The sequence below is a fragment of the Euleptes europaea genome, chromosome 1, assembly GCF_029931775.1.
Source record: "Euleptes europaea isolate rEulEur1 chromosome 1, rEulEur1.hap1, whole genome shotgun sequence".
NCBI lineage: Eukaryota > Metazoa > Chordata > Lepidosauria > Squamata > Sphaerodactylidae > Euleptes > Euleptes europaea.
The window spans coordinates 183,322,275-183,343,565 of record NC_079312.1 but is presented as its reverse complement, the minus strand read 5'-3'; the positions used below and the strand labels follow the sequence as shown (position 1 = coordinate 183,343,565).

The window sequence follows — 21,291 nt, the reverse complement described above, 5'->3', positions numbered from 1 at the left end:
CACTACATACGAAGGAAAAGCACTCGACCCTTTTGGCCTGAAGCTGTGAAAAAGAGCCTGACCTTTTCTTCTGAAGGGTGTAAATTAATATGTGTACAGTGATGAGATTATATATATATTTCCTTTGCATAAAAGTTGCCTTCTGCTGTGTATTTGTACATATGTTTATAAAATACATGATTTATTTATTTCTATGTTCATATTCTTATGGTTTCTAATTTGGCTTTCTGTTTTATCCCACCTCTTCTTTTGTGAACATGGTAGCAGTGAGCCACACATGTGAGAAGGGGTGTGTGTGACTGAAGTCAGGTCAGCTGTGATTGCGTTTATGTGCAGTAAACCTGACTGTGGACACCGTGTGTGAGCCATGCGTTTCTGGAAGTGTATTTTATGTCACATATAAACTGGCCTTCCTTTTACACTTCAGTGTCCAGCATTTGTATCTGGCGCCCCAGCAGCATTATAGACTCCACTGCTCTTCTTTCTGGGTGCTCTTCTTAGCATGAAGCCTGGTGGATGACCGTGTTCCCCCCACCCCCTCTGTCTTTTGCAGTACGCGTGTGTGTGTTTAGATGGCTGGGGAGGGGAGCCACACTTCCCTTGTACTGAATCTCTGGCCAGCCTCTTCCGCTGCTGGGCAGGGCTGGTGGACCCACGCACCATCATCTTTCTGCCCTTTCCGCAGGAATGGAGTTGGATTGAAGCAGGCTGACACTCTCTCCCCTCACTCTTGTCTTTGGCTTCTTCAGCCCATGTTTGCAACTTACTTGCTGTTGTCAGTTTTAAGCATGAGCTGGTTGTGTTACCCTGCAGAATCCTAAATCTCTTTTTAAAGGAATAGCTTCAAACGTGTGGAATATCTTGCTTTGGTCCCCGCAAGAGGGTGGTCTCATCTGTTGTGTCTGTTAGTTGTTCCTTTAACTAGTTTGGAGGTCTCACAATGAATGAATGGTTTTTTTTAAGAATGAAGAGTAAGACGGAGGCCTAATCAGCAAAGATGAATGGAAGGGCTCTTGGCTGGTGCTTTTCATCTATCTGTGCCTGCTGCATCTTCCTTTGGCTGAGGGTCACCTTCTCACCTGTGCTTGTGAAGGCAGTGAGAGGCTGTCGTGACACCCAGAAAGGGTGGAAAGGCCTCTTTCAAAATTCTAGGAGAGTGACTGAAATCGTCAACTCAGGAGTTCTGGTAGAAGAGCTGCATCTATCTTACTTAGCCTGCAGGGGGGAAGCCCTTTTTAACACAAGTATTGGTGCTAAAATGACAACTATTTAAAACAGGCTTGGGTTCTGAATGGAGGTTTGGTTGCCACTGCTGGGCCAGCGAGCTTTTAGATGTGCTAATAATGGGTTTGCAGTAGCCTGACTGCAGTTCTCAGGTACAGTTCTATCAGACAGAAGAAAGCCTTGTCCAAGCTTGGCTACCCATGGGAGCATTTCCTGAGCTTTTATTTGTGTTGTCTGCATCTGTATTATGGGCACATTCCTTAAGGAATGCGCCCTGGAACTCCAGTGGATGGGGGGGAAGATTGGTGCATTTCATGTTTTGTCCTTGTTCACTGAGACAGAGGTGTCCACATGTGAAGCCCTGTTTCTGGGCACCTTGGGACCCCTCGTTGCTAGGAGGAATCCAGGTTGCCACAGGGCACCACTACATGCCCTGGGAAGTAGGCCAAGGTGGGCGCTTGGCTGAGACTCTGGTTTGCTGGGGCCACCTCTCTAACCTCAGGAACGCCTGTTCTGCGGCTGCACCAAGATCTCGGGCTTTTTAAAAGTAAAGTGTTCTTTTCTTCCATGTTAAAACCTCAGGGGTATTCCCCAAATGGAGCTTAATAAACCCTGAAACCCTGAAACTGTTTCTTTGACTTTTCTCTCGTCTGTGTCTGAACATCCTGTGGGGGACCCCAGAGGGACTGGTGGGGGGTGGGGCTCTGCCTCAAAATGTCTCCCCTAGGAGTGGGGGTGATCACAAAGCATCAAGAGTTTCCACAGAAAAAGCTACTGCCAGGCAGAGGTTCCTTTGGCTATTATGGGATTGAACGGGCTGCAAAGCACGTGCTTTGCTGCAGGCCGTTCTTGTGAAGTGTCAGAGATGCAGTTTCTAATGAGGCAAGATAGGAAAAGCTCCTTTGTTCAACACTGCTGCATTTTCTACTGAGGGTCGTGCCATGTTCAAAGCATGGCAAGGAGCAGCCCCCCCTCCCTGTAGGGGAAGACTCACATGCCCACATGCTGGCCAATCGAACAGTTAAATCAGATTTTGGATATCACTGGATTTCAGAAGAAATCTTGTCAGTAACCCTTGGAAAAGTTCTGACATTCAAAGACTGACAGGAAAACGGAATTGGGGGGGGCTGCTCATTCTGGCCCCATGCTGTGTATTTCCTTCCTTACTATCTTGGATCACAAGAGAGAAAAAACAGCCTTTTGTTGTCTGATCACATTACAGAGATCTTTAGGGACAGTTCTAAAATTGGCACCTGGATAATTCTGTTGAATTTTCACTCTTCTGCAGGTTGCTGCACTCACCCAAGGATGGATCAGGTTCTTAACATTCAATGCTGTTATTAGGTTGCTCAATTAGCCTGATGAGCCGGGGAAATTAATGGCATGATCATTGTTACAGACTTTTCTCCATCAGCTGTAATAGGAACACTTTTAACACCAACAGTACCAGAGGCAACAGTAACATACGATAACTTTATTTTTGATGGTTATAAATGGCATTATTTAACTTCATTAAAAAGTGTAGAAATATATGGTAATTATAAAATAGACTATATGTATGTGAAGCAATATTCCAAATGCAAGATTCAGGGGAACCTGCAGACATACAACTGCTAAAACCAGTTCACAATCTCCTTTGGGGCCTGCTAAAGAAAAGTAGCTGTTTGGGATAGACACATATACCTCTTGTGTGTTCTGAACAACTCGAGTAATTTGGCTCTAAATAAACATTTAATTTCAACAAGTTTCTAATAGCTTTTGCTGAAGGCAGATTATAAACTGTGCAAAGAAATCAGCTAGCAGATTTGCAGTGAAGACTCCCCATTATGTAAGGGTTTTAAGATCCACATTTTGTATCTTAGTGCTTCTGGAATCCCTAAACAGTGTGTACTAAAAGTGTGCGTACACACACGCATTGCCTTTCACTGGCATACCCTTTCAAACTTGGTGCTTTTAACATAACCACCAACGTTCATCCTCTTTATCAGTAATCAGACCGGGGGAGGGGGAATAGAATAAAGTAGTAAATTTTGGCATTTTAAACCTCAAGACTTAAGCGAAGAGGGCTTTCCAACTTGGAAAGCAAATGGAATATCAATTTTTGCAGCGTATCCATGAAAAAAAAAAGCACATGGACAGGTGATACACAAGAAGATATTCTCTGGGACCCGTTACAATCTTGAACTTTGTTTTGTTTTTGTTTTTTACAAAACAATCGTTCTATGTATTGTCGAAGGCTTTCACGGTCAGAGTTCATTGGTTCTTGTAGGTTATCCGGGCTGTGTAACCGTGGTCTTGGAATTTTCTTTCCTGACGTTTCGCCAGCAGCTGTGGCAGGCATCTTCAGAGGAGTAACACTTGTCCTTCAGTGTAACTCCTCTGAAGATGCCTGCCACAGTTGCTGGCGAAACGTCAGGAAAGAAAATTCCAAGACCACGGTTACACAGCCCGGATAACCTACAAGAACCAATCGTTCTATGGTTCAATTTGCCCAGTTGCAAGTACAATAAAAACTCACCTGTAAAATACTCATTACAGTTCTATTGCAAAATTGTTTTGTTGCCATTTTATTTTGCCCCCCACCCCCAAAAAAACCAAACTAGAAACCCTTCTAGCCTACTCCTCAAATGAAGTTTCTCTGTTCTCATAGGACACAACAGAGTAAGGCACACAAGGTAATATCCAAAAATTCTTTCAAGTAGATTCATGTTTAAGAAAGGATCTCTTACTTCTTTTTTTAAAAAAGGTAAAAACTATTCTTGAGGGACTTGCTTTAAAGAGACAGTCCTTCAGCGGCCTCTGTAAAAAACATTATTAGCTGCATTCTACAAAGGGAAGAGGAGATAACAGAAAAAAAGAAGGGTCTGCGTGCCCAAAGTCCATCCTGCCTCTCTTTGATGATCCTTGCCTCACAAACTGGCAGAACTGCCATTGATCAAGGCTTGCTGGCCACGTTTCTAAAAACGGCTGCCTGAAGCACTTCCTCTTGGCAGGCCAACCACCCCGGGATATACGCAGTGCAGTGGACAGGAGAGTTGCCAACTGGTGGAGGGTGAGGAAGGCCAGGAAACCACAGCAGTTCTTACGAACCCAGCACACCCACAGAACGTACCACAAGACGTCCGCTTTCCTGCTCCTTGAGAAGCCCACAAGCCCTTCTTCAAGGAGAGTGAGAGAAACCTCTGGCGCTTGCAAGAAGTTCTTCCTGGTCCTTCTGTGCTACTGAGCACCATGTGCCATCTCCATAACATCTCCAGGCTTCTCTTGTTTCGAAGTCCCCTGAAAAGGGTATTTCATGATTAGTCTTAAAGCAGCTGCATTCCTGTCCCTGCCTTAGTGGACTAGCAGAACCTTTTCCCAGGCCTCCCCTTCACAGCCTCAGGTTTTCCCAGCGTTCACTTTAATTAGAAGGAAATGCTGCATTCCTCTGATGGAATAGGCAAAGTAAGGTGGAAATCTGTGTATTAATGTTGGTACTAAGTATTATTTAAACAGCAGCTAAAGAGCAATCCTAAACAGGGGTATTCAGATTCTGGCTTACTCCCAGGAAAGTATTCTTGAACACATGAAACTGCCTTATCCTGAATCAGACCCCTGGTCCATCAAAGTCAGTATTGTCTACTCAGACCGGCAGCGGCTCTCCAGGGTCTCAGGCAGAAAAGGGTCTATTCACAGCACCTACCTGCCCAGTCCCTTTAACTGGAGATGCCGGGGATTGAATTTGGGACCTTCTGCATGCCAAGCAGATGCTCTACCAACTGAGCCACAATGTAGGATGACTGCTGCAGTATCAAGCTAGTGTAATTTGTATGTATGAATGAGAAACATTCAAACTAATAAATTAGTGGGCTGAGGGAAAGTGGTGGTAAGCTGAAAAGGGTGAGACGGGTGAATTATACTGTTATATTTTGGTAACTACCCCAACTGCCTGATTGTGTTTCTGCATCCTCCCAGTCTCTCACTGTCACACACCGGGAGTAAAAGGCTTCTGAGGACTCCGCAGTGGATTTCTGCTGCCCCAGACACCCCCAGTCTTTGCCCTGCCGCTCCTTGGTAGCTCACCAGAGACGCGGATTTGGCGCTGTTCAGATGCGCATGAAGCATGACGGCGATGTTGTTCTGTCCTGCTTCCAGGGCAATAGAGAGGGCTGTGCTGCCATCCTGCAAGAGACAAGGAGAAAAGGTCACAGCCACAGCAAGCAGGGTTGCCAGGTCCCCCCCTTGCAACCAGTGGGGGGTGGGGGAGACTTATCAATGGCACGAGCAGGCCTATGCAGGGATGCTGTAGCATTTGGACAAAAACTCTATGGTGGATTCCTTTTTTACCATAGAGCTTTTGCCCACCTTCCAGAGCGTCCCACGTCAACGGCGACACAATGACGTCACTTCCGGTGTATGCTGGAGGTGACCTTAGGCAGGCCTCCCCCAGCTGCAGGCCAGCTGATGGGTAGAGAGGGCAGCAGCTGGGGGGGGACGGGGGTGGCTGGCAGCCCTAACAGCAAAGGGGCTTCTCTCCAGCAGGAAGGGAGGGGGCTCCTTTAACTCTCCCTCTCCAAGGGGGTCCCGATTCCTGGGATTTCAGCGGCTGGTCCTTGTAACAGAGTCTACTAACTTAATTTAGCCGCTGTTAGTCATGAAGGCTAAAAGCAAACGGTGGGGACAAACACCCTGCAGAGCAAACCTCCTAAATTCTGCACCCACTCCCTCAGCTGGGGTTCTCTACAGCTGCAACCACAGCCTCCAACCACCAAGCTCAGATTAAGTCCTGTTTGCGTCACATGCTCATCTTAAGGACCCTACATGAGGATATGGATATATACACGCACGTGCGTGGGGAAATTTGTCTCCTCCTACAGGACAGGCAGAAGCCAGGCAGAGAGCCTTTCCTGGACACGGCCCTGAACCGGGACCCCAGGGGGGCTTCCTCCGGAAAGCAGCTCCAAGCAGAACTCACGTGGTCCGCAAGGGTGACGTCGCAGCCCGGGGTGGCCAGCAGCAAGCGGATGATCTCAGCGTGGCCATGCTCACAGGCGCACATCAGTGCTGTGGAGCCATCATCGTCTTGCACGTTGACGTCTGCGCCACTAGCCAGGAGGGCGCGCACCATGTCCCGACGCCCGTGGCTGACAGCCAGCATCAAGGCCGTCTGCCCAGCCTGCAAGGGGGAAAGTTGGAGCTCAGCACCAAAGGTGGGGGGGGGGGAACCTGTGCCAATTAAGCACGAAACCTTGAAATATAAAGGCTGAACTGTACATTTAAGCTTGATGCTACGCTGTACATTTGTGGCATCTCATCCTGATTTTGCTTGCAAAAATGCCCATTAGGAAAAGAAATCTGGAGAAAGGTTTGGCACAGTCGTCTTAATGTGCCAGCCAGCCAAAGGTTTACAAAGCTTACTGAAGAGCTGAACTGTCGTGGAGTAACAGCACTACATAGGAAACCTCAATGAAAGGGAAAGTGCTAAAAAAAAGCAGCAAAGGGGACCAGTTGCTTGTTGCGTGTGCAAGAGACACAGAAAGACACACACACAGGTGGAGTGTGAGAGCTGGAGGGGTTCAGAAGCTACGGCAACCTATGATTTTCCCACCATGTGAGATTCTCGGGTTAATATATTTCCCCTTCCCCACTTCCTGCTCCTGCCACATGTAGCTAGACAATTGGTTGTTTCCAGGTTTGTGGCAAACTGGTTTGCACTGGCAAGCAACCGTTTGTGTTTGTCCTGTACACCAAGATGCCAAACCCCAGTTTATTTCTGCTTTGGAATCCTAGATTACATTGAAGTACAGGCAACACTTGGCTGGTCTGGACATAACTAGCCTTAGTGGGCCTCAAATGCTGAAATGTCTCCTTAGGGAGGCAGGGAAGCTCAGCCTGCAGACTCCTGAGATACAGTCATGCAGTGGGGCAAACCACCCGAGCCAAGCCCACATAAGAACTGGCGTTAAACTCTGGCAGATGGGTGCGCACCCTTCTTCCAAGTGGGGAAGCTGGCAAGTCCAAACAACCCGGGCAAAATCAGGTGCCCTTAAGCATCTCCCTCCGCTGACTGGTCCACCCACAGCCCACCTAGCAAGATGCCATCGATACTGCGGATACCTGGCTGGCTTTGGCATTAACGTCGCCCCTTTCCAGCAGCTGCATAATGGTCTCCAGGTCGTTCTCGGAGCGGGTGGCAGCCAGTGCCGTGAGCATGATGGCCGTGTAGCCAGCTTTGTTCTGTTGGTCCACGTGACACACACCTGGAAGGGGGAGGGGGAATCAGTCGTGGAGGCCCGGCTCCTTCCCCCTCCCCCACCCTCTTTTGGAACTGAAGACACGGAGCCAGCGGGTCACGGCAATCCTGGCAGGTGCTTGTCGGTCCCTGTCTGAAACAACCTCCCAGAAGGCAGACTGCACTTCCTTCTCAGGAAGCCGGCTTCACTCTCGAGCGGCTTCTGTCCTTCCCAGAGGTCAACCCGGATCTTCCTCCCATGTCATTCAGTACAGCCTTAAGTTGACCCAGACAGCGGCCCTGCCCCCTCTCCTCACTGGTTTAGCACACTGGTTCCCAACCAGGGGTCCATGGACCCCCAGGGGTCCGCGAGAACTAAATTAAGGTCCATGAAACAAAGTTATAAACCCATAATAAATTAATATTTTCAATTAAAAGTTCTCTATTATAATATATATATATTCAAATATTATTCTAAGTTTAATGTTTAACTAACAGTTATGATTAAAGTTTATTTTCAAATTCCCGGAATTTTTATTTTGAACCTTGGGGTCCCTGCACCGAACAAAAAAGTCCTAGTGGTCCCTGGTAAAAAAAAGGTTGGGAACCACTGGTTTAGCATTATCCCTCCTTTGTGCTCCTGGGGAGGAGATTCTCAAGATCTGGCCGGATGACATTTAAATAAGTCTCCAGAAGGGGCTGCCTCTGTCCTCAGCTGGGGTCTGACTGCTCTGGGCAAGCGGCTGACGGAGCTGTTGCTACGTCTCCACAAGGTGGAGGAACAGAATCAGAAAGTACCTTTGACATTTGGCACAGAGGTTGCACGGGGAGGAGAGAGTGGCCAAAGGCCCTCTATGCACGGGTGTTTCCCTCGCGGTCACCCCTCCAACGACTTCGGGTCTTGGTTTTGATCACACGTGCCGTTTCCGACCGTCAGAGGTCGCCTTGCTCTCCCCCCCTGCGTTTCCCCACATTTTGCCCCCTTTTTCGTGTGGGGAAACGCAGGGGGATCAACCTCTGATGGTCGGAAACGACACGCATAATCAAAACAAAGACCCAAAGTGGTCAGAGGGGTGACCGCGAGGGAAATGGCCGTGCATAAAAGCCCAAAGAGAAATTTTTCTCCCTCTCCCAAAATACTGGAACTTGAGGGCCTGGAATAAGGCTTGTGAGCAGCAGATCCAGGATGAACAAAAGGAGGTACTTCTTCACACAGCGACTGAGTAAAATGTGGAATCCATTGCCAGAGGATGTAGTGATGACGGCCACAGGCATAGGCGGCTTTAAAAGGAGATTGGACAGGTTCATGGAGGACAGGTCTGTCGGTGGCTACTAGCCGTGGTGACTGAAGGGAACCTCCACATTCAGAGGCAGTCAGCCTCTGAATCCCAGTGCCAGGAGGCAACATCAGGGGAAGGCCTCGGCCTCTCTGCCCTGTGGTTGGACCTCCAAAGGAACCAGTTGGCTACCATGCAAGACAGGTTGCTGAACTAGATGGACCTGGGCCTGGTCCTGCACGGCTCTTCCTTATGTCCTGAACGGGCCTTTGGGGCCTCTACTGTGTGGACTGTTTTTGTGAGCCACCCTGGGATCCATTTGTGGGGGGTGGGGGATGGGGGAGGTGACCTATAAATACTCAAATCAAGTGCCTATAAACGAGAGACAGGGTGGCACAGCGGTTAAGAGCGTCGGACAGGGATGTGGGAGTCTTGGGTTCAAATCCCCACTTGTGCCATGGAAGCTCTCTGGGTGACCTTGGGCCAGCCACGCCCCCTCAGCCTCACCTCCCTCACAGGGCTGTTGTTGTGAAGATAAAATGGAGGAGAGGCGAAGGATGTTGTTGGTTGCTTTGGGGAGAAAAACAGGGTGTAAATGTCTAAGTAAACCTCTCTCTCTGTGCGTGCTCCACTTTAACCGAGGAGGGTTCTGGAGTGGGGCAGGGGAATTCCAACCCCCGCGCCCCCTCAGCGCTCCCTGGGTGACCGGCCAGCAAGACAATCGCTCCTTAAGGTCTGTCACAGGCTGAAAGGCTGCTCTGAGCCCCTTACAGGATGAATGCACAGGAATGTCACAAACAAACAATGGCCACTTTTGTCGTCCCCCCCCACCCCACAAAATATGACAAATGCTGCCTAGTTTCCAAGAGCTCAACATGTGGGACATGGTGGCAGTTGAGCCACGTGGGCACTGGGAATCTAAAGCCCCACTGCCAAGTGTGCCCATGAAGGAAAGCCCCTTTCGCCCCAGGGCAGAACACACGAAGCTGCCCTTCTACTGAACCAGACCCTCCTGGGTCCATCCAAGTCAGTCTGGTCTGCTCAGACCAGCAGCGGCTCTCCAGGGCCTCAAGCAGAGAGAGGTCTTTCCCATCACCTGGTCCCTTTAACTGGAGATGCTGCTGGGGGATTGAACCCTGGGACCTTCTGCATGCCAAGCAGAGGCTCTGCCCACTGAGCCACGGCCCCTCCCCAAAGGACTCCCCGGCTGCTCCACCTACCTGTTCTGAGCAGCTCTGTGACCACAGGGAAATTGGAATGAGAGACGGTGTAGTGGAGAGCCGTGTTACCGTTGGCATCCGCCATATTGACTACAAACTCCAGCAGCCGGGGGGAAAAGGCCCGGAAAGCTGCCAAGTGCAGAGAGACCCACTCTGGCTCGGCTTCTTGGTGGCAGGACAGCCTCAGCCACGCGTGCAGCACCGTCGCGTAGGCCTGTTTCTGCAGCAATGCGGGGAGAGAAAGGCAACGGTCATGCAGGCAGGGACGCAGACAGAAACGCAACAGTGACAAGCCGAATCGAAACCCGTAAGCTTAAAGTTGCTTAATTTATTAATTCAACTTGAAGTGGACTTAGTCTGGCTTAGACCTGCACTCTAGGGCAAGAGCTATATGATCTTGGGGCTGCCCCACTGCAGTAGGGCTTTTGCTTGAGGAGAAGGTTGGTCTGGAAAATGGGGTCGTTTGCAAGACCTGAGCCAGGGTATTTTAGAAGTCATTTCCCACCTTGAAGAACTTTAAGGCAAAATACCGTTGCTTCCTCCATGGGCGCTTCAGGGCTCTCCAGGTATTTCTGCAGCGCTTGACAGGCTGAGAGCAGTTCCTTGCTCGGTCCCTTCCTATAGGGAGAGGAAAAGGGACCAAGGAGTGAGTTTCTGCCCCAGTGCCGAGGATTCACAGAGAGCCAGCGTGGTGTAGTGGTTAAGAGCGGTGGTTTGGAGCAGTGGACTCCGATCTGGAGAACCGGGTTTGATTCCCCCACTCCCTCCTCCACATGAGCGGCAGAGGCTAATCTGGTGAACTGGATTCATTACCCTACTCCTACTCACGAAGCCAGCTGGGTGACCTTGGGCTAGTCACAGCTCTCTCAGCCCCACCTACCTCACAGGGTGTCTGTTGTGGGGAGGGGAAGGTGATTGTAAGCCGGTTGGATTCTTCCTTAAGTAGTAGAGAGAGAGTCGGCATATAAAAACCAGCTCTTCTTCTTCTGAAAAGAGTGCAAAACTGCTCTGGAGATCAGGCGAGGGGGGTGGTTTTTCTTAGGAAGATTACAGGGAGGGGGAGAATTTTTTTTGTATAGAGCTCATCCCTGGAGAATAAGGAGCACATTGAGGGAAAAGTCACACACTTACATTACCAAGAAACTGACAATGGTGTGGAAGGAGGGGGTCAGGAGAGTCAGTGGGGTGACCCAGCCAAGGGCTTGGAAAAGGAAAACTTCAAAGGAAATTCAGGGGCCCTGCTGGGTCATGGGGCCCCCCCCCAAACACCCTGAACAGGCGTCATTGTGACGAATGAAGGAAGCAAAAAGTTTAGTGGATTTATCTGAGAATATACGACTCCAGGTAATCTTATAAGGTTTTTGATGTCTATAAGAAAATCAGTTAGTTAAGAATGTGAGCCTAATCAAGTGGGACAGTTAGGCCAATGTTATGAAGCAATCATTTAAAATATATAAATATGAGGACTCTGAATAAAAAAAAATTGGCTTCTTTGATATTGAGGCTGAGACTTCTGGGGGGGTTTGGCCCTGCGGGTAATAATTCTGGACTCATGCAAAAAAACCCAGCCTTTATCTTATAGTTATCTGTGCATAATAATTGTTGGTATTTTGATACCCTTTCAAGTTAGTGTTGAAGGTATTTTATGTGTGTGTGTGTGTGTGTGTGTAAAAAGGTAAAAAATTATACAAAGATTCTTTAATACTATTATCGCTGTGCTATACCTGAGATGAACTGAGACTCATTGTTACGGTTATGCCTTTTGCCAAGAGGCTTATAATCAGGTATTGGGAAGCTAACCAGAAGTAGTGAGTGTGTGGGGTCTTATTTCCCTCTTCGTCTCCCCAGGTAGTTCCTGCAGCCTCTCTCCTTTCTTCCTGTTTCACACCCCCACCTTTATCTTCCCCTGGGACCCCTGAGTTAGAAACTGACCTCTTTCCTATTCCTTCCTTTATATGAAAACATTCCTTCCGCTTGCCGGTGGAAACCTGGCCTCCTGGCAACCTGGAACTACCTCTGAGAAACGGGGCTCCCTGCAGCACCCTTTGAAAGGAGCATCGGAAACATGACCCCCGAAGCCCATGCCCAACAGTGGGATTTTGTGATCGCCAGTTCTTTACCCCTCAGTTGTTCTTATGCTTGCCATCAGAAATGCACTACAGCCTGGACCTCAGGAAGCAATGCCTCCGGGCACATGCAGAGTGCCTTTTAGATGTAACAGCAGTTAATCATGCCATCTGGCTTAACTACAAAAAGGGCACAGAGTCCCGGTAGCCCAGGAAATGACAGCGGACGGTCACAGCTTCTGCGAAGTCCCGCCTTGGGGTCCAGGCCCGAGTGTGACTCCACAGAAGACCACGAGATGAACAATTGCTACAGGTGGGCACGACTCTCTTTTACCCAGCAACTCCCGCTCGCTCCTTGCTTTCTGCCACTCGTCTTCCACCCCCTTCAGTGGGGGCTCCTGGGTGAGACGTCTCCGCAGCTGCCGGAGGCGACGTCGAGGGCTCAGCCACAGAGGCCAACACGGTGTGGAGCCCGTCGCTCGCCTCATGGTATTCGCTCTCCGTGCTCTCGTTGTCCGAGACGTTCTCCGCTGTGCTGGAGTCTTCAGAGGAGGAGGAATCGTACCTGGGGTGGGCAACAGGAAGTCAGAGGGCCCCCAAAGGCTCAAGAGACGAGTCCCCGATCCTTCTCCCAGAGGAGAGGAGGGAATCCAGGAATGGCTCTGGGCCATCAAATCACTCCCATGTGGAGGATTCCTCCGCTGTCCTAGCTTGGAGTCCTCGCAAAGGGAAGGGAGGACGAGGCCTCAGGAAGGGGGGGTGCAGTCCGAAAGCTGCAGGGAGGGAAAACTGCTGAGTCAGCTCCCGCAAAGCCCCCCAGTCCCACACTCCGGGCTCAGGATTAACGAGGCCGCCAGGAGCGTGTGAAGCTGCTCTCTGGATGTTGCCTGAGGCCCCAATCCTGTCCCAGAAGTCAGGAATGGACCAGAAGGACTCCCACCGGACTGTGCCGCAGGAATGATGATTGAGGGGTCTGGAGACCAAGTCCTATGAAGAAAGGTTGCAGGAGCTGGGTATGTTTAGCCTGGAGAGGAGAAGACTGAGAGGGGAGATGAGAACCAACTTCAAGTACTTGAAGGGCTGCCATATAGAGGAGGGTGCCGAGTTGTTTTCTGTTGCCCCAGAAGGTCAGACCAGAACCAGTGGGTTGAAATTAAATCAGAAAAGTTCCATCTAGACATTAGGAAGAATTTTCTAACAGAGCTGTTCCTCAGTGGAACAGGCTTCCTAGGGAGGTGGTGAACTCTCCTTCCCTGGAGGTTTTTAAGAAGAGGCTGGATGGCCACCTGTCAGCAATGCTGATTCTATGACCTTGGGCAGATGATAAGAGGGAGGGCATCTTGGCCATCTTCTGGGCATGGAGTAGGGGGTCACTGGGGTGTGTGTGGGGGGGAGGTAGTTGTGAATTCCCTGCACTGTGCAGGGGGTTGGACTAGATGAACCTGGTGGTCCTTTCCAACTCTGTGTAATTCTATGAATGAAGGCATTTGCCATACCCGCCATTGACTCCCACAGATTGCAAGATCTTTTGGCTGCCAGGGAGGTCTGTGGGCTGCGTCTCCTCCTCAGTGACCAACCGGATCCCTGCTGTGAAGGAAGCTGTGGGGAAAGGGAGGAAAGGCAGCAGCAGTAAGAGGGTGCCTCTGCAGAGGATCCTGCAGCCAAACGTCCACCCCGGTCCCCTTACCTAGGTCCTCTTGCTCACTTGGTGCGCCTGAGCACTGGGGGAGATGGAGAGCCGCTTGCTCCAGGTGGAGGGGGTCTGGAGCCAAAGGGGCAGTGGTCTCTGAAACAGGAGGCAGGCAACAACATCAGCACCAGCACTTCCACTCGTGTAAACCTCTACTCACCCTCTGGGGTGTGCCCTTGCTCCCGCATGTTGCTGGCTGCCCTGGCCTGGCATGCTCTTCTGCCTCCTCTGTAGGGAAGGTGGGGCCACCCACAGTCCTGCCCACAGTTAGCAGCGAGATCAAGCAAGGAGGGTGGTCAGGTCAGACTGGTGTTGTTGGTGTGACCAATATACAAGGTTTTATGTCACGCAAGAACCCCCCAGACAGACAGGCAAACAGAGAGACAGAGACAGCTGGAAAGCTGCCAGCAGAAGACCCTCTCAGAGCTTTTAGCCTCTGACTTCCAAACCGGTCAATAAAGGCTTGCACAACTGCCTGTCAGGGACGGTCTGGAGCAACAGGAGCCTGCAGGCAGAGAAGGGGAAAACTGCTGCTCTGCAACAGGGGTGGGTGGGCGGGCTCTCAAAAGACTCTGAGAAAATAACATACCATTGAATTGGTCAACTGATCAACCCATTAGCAGCTGACCAACCAAAGGACTGGCCGCTTTTTCACTGGCACATGCTCACATGGGGTCGCACCACATTCACCACTTCCATGTGGCTGGTTCCCAAGACACACCAGCAACAGAGAAACCACACAGGAGGGCCAGATGGCGCGAGAGGTCCCCACGGAAGGGTTACAGAGGCCACCGTGTCACCTCTTTCTCTCATGCATTGTACAGGGTAACCCCTCCAGCACAGGGCTCTACGCTTGAGATGCAGCCATGGGGAACCAGGTGCGACGCGCACCAGTGCGACTCACCCCTGACTCTCTGAGGCCTTCCGGCTTCCTGGCAGGCACCTGAACCCTTCTCCATCTCCCACTCCCGGCACCTGAGAACCTGACGCAGCACCGACAGTGTGCTGAACTGCAGCCTCCCATCCCACCCCGGCCCCAGGGCCGGTGCCAGTCATTTTTGCGCCCTGGGCAAGGCTAACTACAAGTGCCCCCCCCCATTGCTAACCAATTATCAAAAACAGATGTCTTGTAGAAAAATAAAAGCACAAAACCTTTTATAGGACATTATAATTAATTATATTCCAAAGCCCTATTGTGGTACTTATCTTAAAATAAAAAATATAAATCGTCAGTTGCATTTTTTTCAAGAAACGAATCTGTTTAAAAGTATGCCCCTCAGAGCAGTTCTGCGCCCCTCTGAGGTCTGTGCCCTAGGCGACCGCCCTAGTTCGCCTAATGGTAGCACCGGCCCTCCCCAGCCCAGAAACCAGCTTGGAGGCTGCTTATCCCATGAGGACCAGCAACATTAAGCACACCTCTGGCTTCCAGTCCCAGCCAGGAGAGAAGAGGCACAGCGGACGGCGGCGGAGTCCTGTTGGCCTCATGCGGGCTGCCCCCTAACTCGAGAGAGCTTTTTCTACATGTTCTTTGAGGGCCGAGATATTTCATAACTGAAGCCTGCATTCTTTGATCTCATCCTGGGAACATCCAAGACTATTTTAAGAGCATCTCTTTCCACAGGGCCTCTGCTGTAAGCAGCTGGTAAAAATCAGCATCTTAAATACATGAAACTCTTTTAATAGAAGAATTGCAGAAGGTGGAGAGGGGAACAGCGGGGAAAACCCAAGAATTGCATGTGTGTTGTTGGCAGTTCCCAGACAAGGGGAAGATGACATTGGCACAGGAGGCGGGGTGTGTGGCAACAATTGTTTTTTGTTTTGTTTTGTTGGTATTTTTAAGATTTGGGTTTAATAGACCAGATTTTTTGGGCGAAAATGCGAAAAAAGCTAAATCCCAATACCGATATGGGGGTTTTCATGGCTTTTTTCAAATATCCAAAAATGTTTGAGTTTATTAAACCCAATGGGAAATCTTTGTGGGGCTCTGGGGGGATTGTTTTTTTAAGGTAGAGCCATCAAATTTGCAGCGTAGCTTCAGGCAACCCTCCGCAGAAGAACCCCCAAATTTGGTAAAGATTGGCTTAGGAGGTCCAATCTTATGGGCCCCCCAAGAGGGTGCCCCCATCCATTCTCCAATGGAGAAACAAAGGGCCTCCATAAAATTGGACCCCCTGATCCAATCTTCACCAAACTTGGGGGTTCTTGTAAGGAGAGTTGCCAGCAGCTACGCTGAAAATTTGGTGCCTCTACCTCAGAAAACTGCTCCCCCCCACCACAGAGCCCTGCAAAGGTTTCCCAATAGTTTTCTCATCCTGGGAAAATTTTCTCTCCGTGATTCTCATCTTTGACATGGCTCAGTGTTCTGTCAATGGGAGATCTCTGTGGGGCTCTCGGGAGGAGGGCTGTTTTTCAAGATAGAGGCATCAAATTTGCAGCATAGCTGCTGGGGATTCTCCTTACATGAACCCCCGAGTTTGGTAAAGATTGGGTCCGGAGGTCCAATTTTATGGGCCTGCGTATTTTCTCCACTTGGGGGCCCACAAAAATTGGCTTTTCTGGTTCGGCATATCCGAATGCCCACCCCCGACTGGAGACCCCTCAAAGCTGGAACTTTTTCGGGCCTTCTGGGCTGACTGGCATTTGGCCACTGAGATTAAGCCATCTATGGGCTACGTTTCTTTCAGCTCAGAGGAGACATCAAGCATGACAGCTGCCCCACACATCATGGATGTGGGCCTTGGAGGTGGGGAGACAGCCAGGTTGCCTGAGGTTTTTGGATTTCAGGCAGCCACTGAGTGCGAATGCCCTCACTCTTGGTCATGCGGTTGCCTTTTATCAGTACTTCAGACGTGTTACAAGAATTGTTGGGCAGGACCACAGTTTAAAGATGGGTTGGATTTGGGGAAAGATGTGGCCACTACTTCCCAAGAGGGGATGGGTCTGTCCTCCTCACCTCAAGGGCAAATAGACCCCTCCACCATAATCCCCCTACCTGTTTCTTGCTTTCTCATCCTGTCCGCCTCTGTGCTGACGATGCTGATCTTTCTCACAGAATGGAACGTGGTCGTCGTGGTCGCAGGGCCAGCATGGACGGGGAACGTGGTCTCCATCACCTCATCGCTGTGATATGTGGGACAGAGTGGCATCTTGGCTTCCTTGGCCCCCAGATCTTTGCCTGCCAAGCATCTGAAGCTGGTACCAGACTCCTTAGTCTCCAGGCTTTGTGCCTTCTGTGGCTTGTGGTCGAACCCCACGGCAGTGCTGGTGGCAATCTCTGGCTCCCTCTCCACTTGGACAACCTCAACGGTGTTCTTAACAACGGTGACCTGCTGCTCGGGACCTGCCTTCCCCACCCCCCATACTGTCAGGCCGTTCCCATCCCCTGTGGATGTCCATTTGTCCTGCTTCTCCTTGCTCTGATGTTCCACGTTCTGGTGGGAAGCCTGAAGCTCTTGGAGGGCCCTCTGAAGCTGCGCCTCTAGTACCACGATCTTGGCTGACAAGGCCTGCACGGCTGGGCTCTGCTGCTCCTGCTCTGGGGAAGGCAAGCCCAGCTCCTCCTCGCTGACCGCCACCCCTACGTCACACTTACCCCCCTCCGCATCTTCAGCTGACATCCCCACCGCCACGGATCTCACCTCCTTCTTCCCAGCACTGCTCCTCGGGCCAGGCCTCCCACTACCCTCCTCTGTTTTTTCCCCTGCCCCTTCCTCCGGGATGTCTATGTAGAGCTCCCCACCCCTGGACTTGCCCTTGCCCAGCCCCCCTAGGTGGCCCAAGAACTTCTGGCTCTTGAGCTGGACGCTGAGCTGCCGCTTCTCCTCCTGCAGCACTGAGATTTTCACCTGAAGGACCGGCACCATCTTCACCTGCTCTTCCAACAGACGCAACTTCTTCAGGGCCACCGCCATCTGCTCCCGGACATGCTGGAGGTGTCCTGGGGTTGGTGAGACAGGGGTGGACAACCCAGAACCGACGGGGGTGAACTGTCCAGGAGCACCTTGCTGTGAGCCGTTGTAAGAAGCCTGACGGGACAGGCTCTGGCTCCCCACCAAGGAGCTGGTGGATCCGGACATGCTGTTGCTGAGGCCTCGGAGACCACTTGCCCTGAGCCGGTCCTCCTCTCCTGAGCCGGCTTGGTCTTCTAATTTCTTTCTGGCATCCAACAAGGTCTTCTCCACACGGGCGTTGAAGTTGCTTGACATCGCATGGCCATACTGCGGGTAGAAGCTGCGTCCACAATAGGAATAGGAGGAGTGCTGACTGTCCACGCTGGCGTTGGAGCAGAGCGACTCCGTGGATGTCCACCATGAGCCAGCATAGCCATAACCCCGTGGCAATGAGCTGTAACGTGGTCGGCGGTGGACTGGAACGCGCTTAATGGTGTTGCCTTTCTCAATGTCGTCCACGTATTTGAGGAAGTCCAGGTCCAGGCGGTAGCCATACGGGGTTTCCACGGAATAATTCAAATCCTGGCCCTTCCCATGGAGGGAAGTAGGGGAGGTGGGATTGGCTGTCCCTGCACAACAAAAAGGGAAAACAGATCAACGGGACTATCCCATTTTTAGAAAACAGGCTCAGCACCCTATAGTGCTACTTTGCAACATACAGGTATAGTAACGTTGAACCACAAGGAAAGGAGAGATATAAATGTTTTAATAAATTAAGTACCGGTAAACGTTCTGGCTCAATAAACATGTCGCATCTTTTCATGTCATAGCAACCTAAAATCTTAAGAGATTGATGAATCCACAAGGCCATCCCTTTGCCCGGAGAGTTTAAAGCCAGGAGCAACTGGGGTGTTCATGAACGTTTCTACAGTATCACTTCAATTCCCCCAATGAACAGAGGACATTTCTGTTCAAGAGAAGCAGTCCTCTTGCAGCAACTAAGCGGGAGAAGCCCTCAAATTTATTTAGAAAATGAATATGCTTCTTTTTCAGAGACATGTTTGAGGCAGATCACTGAGCAAAAGCAACACAATAAAATAATGGTGGCGGTGGGAAGTGGCCATCTGATTGCAGCCGACTTATGGAGACCCCTTTTTGGGATTTTCAAGGCAAGAGGCATTCAGAGATGGGTTCTGCCATCGCCTGCCTCTGTGCAGCAACCCAGGTCTTGCTTGCTGGTCTCCCATCCAAGTACTAACCAGGGCTGACCCTGCCTAACTTCCAAGATCTGACGAGACCAGGCTGGCCTGGCCTATCCAAGATAGGAAATAATAAAATAAGATTGAGCAATAATAATATAATCCATAAAATTCTGAACAGAAAAAATTCTGTTTTCCTAGCAAATCAACTAACATCTTGGCCATCTTCTGGGCATGCAGTAGGGGTCACAGGGTGTGTGGGGGGAAGAGGTAGTTGTGAATTTCCTGCATTGTGCAGGGGGTTGGACTAGATGACCCTGGTGGTCCCTTCCAACTCCATGATTCTATGATTCTAACATACTGTTATTATTTTATTTATACCCTGCCCTCCCCCTGCAAATACATGTTTAAGTATTGATCTGATGCTTCATTTAATCTATAGCCATAGCAACAGCTCATCTGAGAGAGGTTTTTCCACTCGTGCACAAAGTCAGGAATGAAACAACACATAGGCATTTGTTTCTTGGTGACCAGACTCTCAGCTGTGGATTTGCCTCAACTGGAGGCTCAATCAAACTCGGGTATCTTCCAGAAGCGGCATAAGATCTTTTCAGTTGGGCTGCTCATGTTAATCAATTGCTCATGTTAATCAATTGCTCATTTTATTTATCAACACATTGTCGCCTGCTTCAAGAAACTGGGATCTGGCCGGCTAGGGGTGCAAAGCAGAAAACGCTTGAGAGTACACAGAGTCAGTATTCCTCTTCCGATTCATTACAGCTCTGAGTTGCAGATACCGGGGGGGGGGGGGGGCTCTACCACAGCAGGGTGTGGCCCACCACCTCTGCGTGTTCTACCCATAAAATGGAGTCCTGGATCCACCTGGCTTCCCATCCCTCCCCCTCCCACTCCCCACCAGATCTATGAAATTAGCATTCAAAACCTTCTCTGATGTATACCTCAAAGCAAGGGAGGAGATCACTGTAGTACCACCAGCAGGGTGGGCTCCCCATACAGCTGTTACACGTACAGCAAAGGCGGAGCTTGCATACCCACCTGGGAAGCCGGTCTCCCTGCGCAGAACTTGCGCCATTCTGTAGGAACCCTGTCCCCAGTTCAGGGAGCGCATCCAAAACAGCCACACGGTCTTCTTGGAGAGAGGAGGGAGATCACACGGCCTGCAAAGAGGATCACAGATTCAAAGGCACAGGTGCCGACAGCCAGCCAGTCCACACCAGCTGGGAGGGGGGCAGCGCATGATAGATCTTCCTTTGAAGCAGTTGACAGGAAACAGAGAAAGAGACCTTTTGTCAGTAAGCCAAAAGGATGCTTGCTATGCTTGCTAAGTGGAAGGGGGGGTTGAAATTCTTTGACGCCTCAGTGGTCAAACATGACAGAGATCTGGGCGGTGCAGTTATGGACTGCAGATGATGGCTGGGATCCAGAAACCTCTGTGACATCATGTTAATCCCCCTCCCAATTTCATCCTCTTTAGTAAATTAAGTAAAAAAGACAATTCCAGTTTGCCAAACGCATTATGCACATCTGAAGAGAAGACAGCTACTGGCTTTTTAGCTGGGCCACTGTAGTGTATAACATTTAAAATTCTCTCTACTGCATCTCTTAGTTGTCTCTATCCTTGTGGTGGTGGATTAGAGCACTTACACCAGTTGCCAAAACAGATGAAAATATTGTCGAAGGCTTTCATGGTCAGAGTTCATTGGTTCTTGTAGGTTATCCGGGCTGTGTGACCGTGGTCTTGGTATTTTCTTTCCTGACGTTTCGCCAGCAACTGTGGCAGGCATCTTCAGAGTAGTAACACTGAAGGACAGTGTCTCTCTGAAACGTCAGGAAAGAAAATTCCAAGACCACGGTTACACAGCCCGGATAACCTACAAGAACCAGATGAAAATGTTTTGGCATCTTGGCTTAGGAAGGCAGCTATGGGCCTATCTGATTCCACACATCTATCATCTTTTCCTAGGTTTAAAATGACGATCAATCAAGTTTGAAGTCACGTGTCTAATGTTCCCTTCTTATGTATTATTAAACAACAACGTGAAATGAGGCATTAAAATATCTGAAAATCATTGGTAAAATGTATTTGAAAACCCATCCAAACCAGGCTTGTCTTTTTAAAAATTTGAAATAATTCATTTTACTTCTCTTTCTGTTACTTCTGTGCTCAATGATTGTCATCCCCCGCACCAGCTGCACTCCAGTCCCATCCAGACAGGAATTTATCTGCTTTATCGAGGGATTATGTGCTCTATGTAACACCTCAAAAGAAGAATAAAATTGCTGATTGACACCTTTTGCATCACTTATGTGTTCTTTCTGACTATTCGTTATTAAGGACACTTTCTCTGTTGAGCACCTTCCCAATCGTTCGGCAAAATAGGGCGATCTTCTAGCCCCTTATTCCATTCATTCCTGAGACTTTGCATGTCATATTTATTAGTCGACATCAAATATTTATAAACGAATATTGCAAGTTTGGCTTTCTGCCGTGAT

The 21,291-nt window shown here is 49.9% G+C and overlaps 1 protein-coding gene across 1 annotated transcript; it reads right to left on the bottom strand.

The window, feature by feature from the left end:
• Window positions 1-4,443: 4,443 nt before the first annotated feature.
• On the bottom strand, window positions 4,444-19,870 carry KANK2 (KN motif and ankyrin repeat domains 2). The gene is made up of 11 exons (XM_056850767.1): window positions 19,834-19,870; window positions 16,681-18,207; window positions 13,686-13,784; window positions 13,495-13,597; window positions 12,333-12,563; window positions 10,463-10,550; window positions 9,933-10,152; window positions 7,321-7,463; window positions 6,179-6,379; window positions 5,287-5,385; window positions 4,444-4,503 (listed from the first exon to the last, which is right to left on the bottom strand). Exons 1-11 carry the CDS (start codon window positions 19,868-19,870, stop codon window positions 4,444-4,446), a joined length of 2,808 nt encoding a protein of 935 aa, XP_056706745.1.
• Between the last annotated feature and the right edge of the window lie 1,421 nt (window positions 19,871-21,291).

Coding starts and splice junctions, on each gene's coding strand:
- KANK2 (XM_056850767.1), bottom strand. CDS start 19,870: ATGGCGCAAGTTCTGCGCAGGGAGACCGGCTTCCCAG. Junction 13,598..13,685: donor AAGTGAGCAAGAGGACCTAG/GTAAGGGGACCG, acceptor CTTTCCCCACAG/CTTCCTTCACAGCAGGGATC. Junction 5,386..6,178: donor ACGTCACCCTTGCGGACCAC/GTGAGTTCTGCT, acceptor TGTCTCTTGCAG/GATGGCAGCACAGCCCTCTC.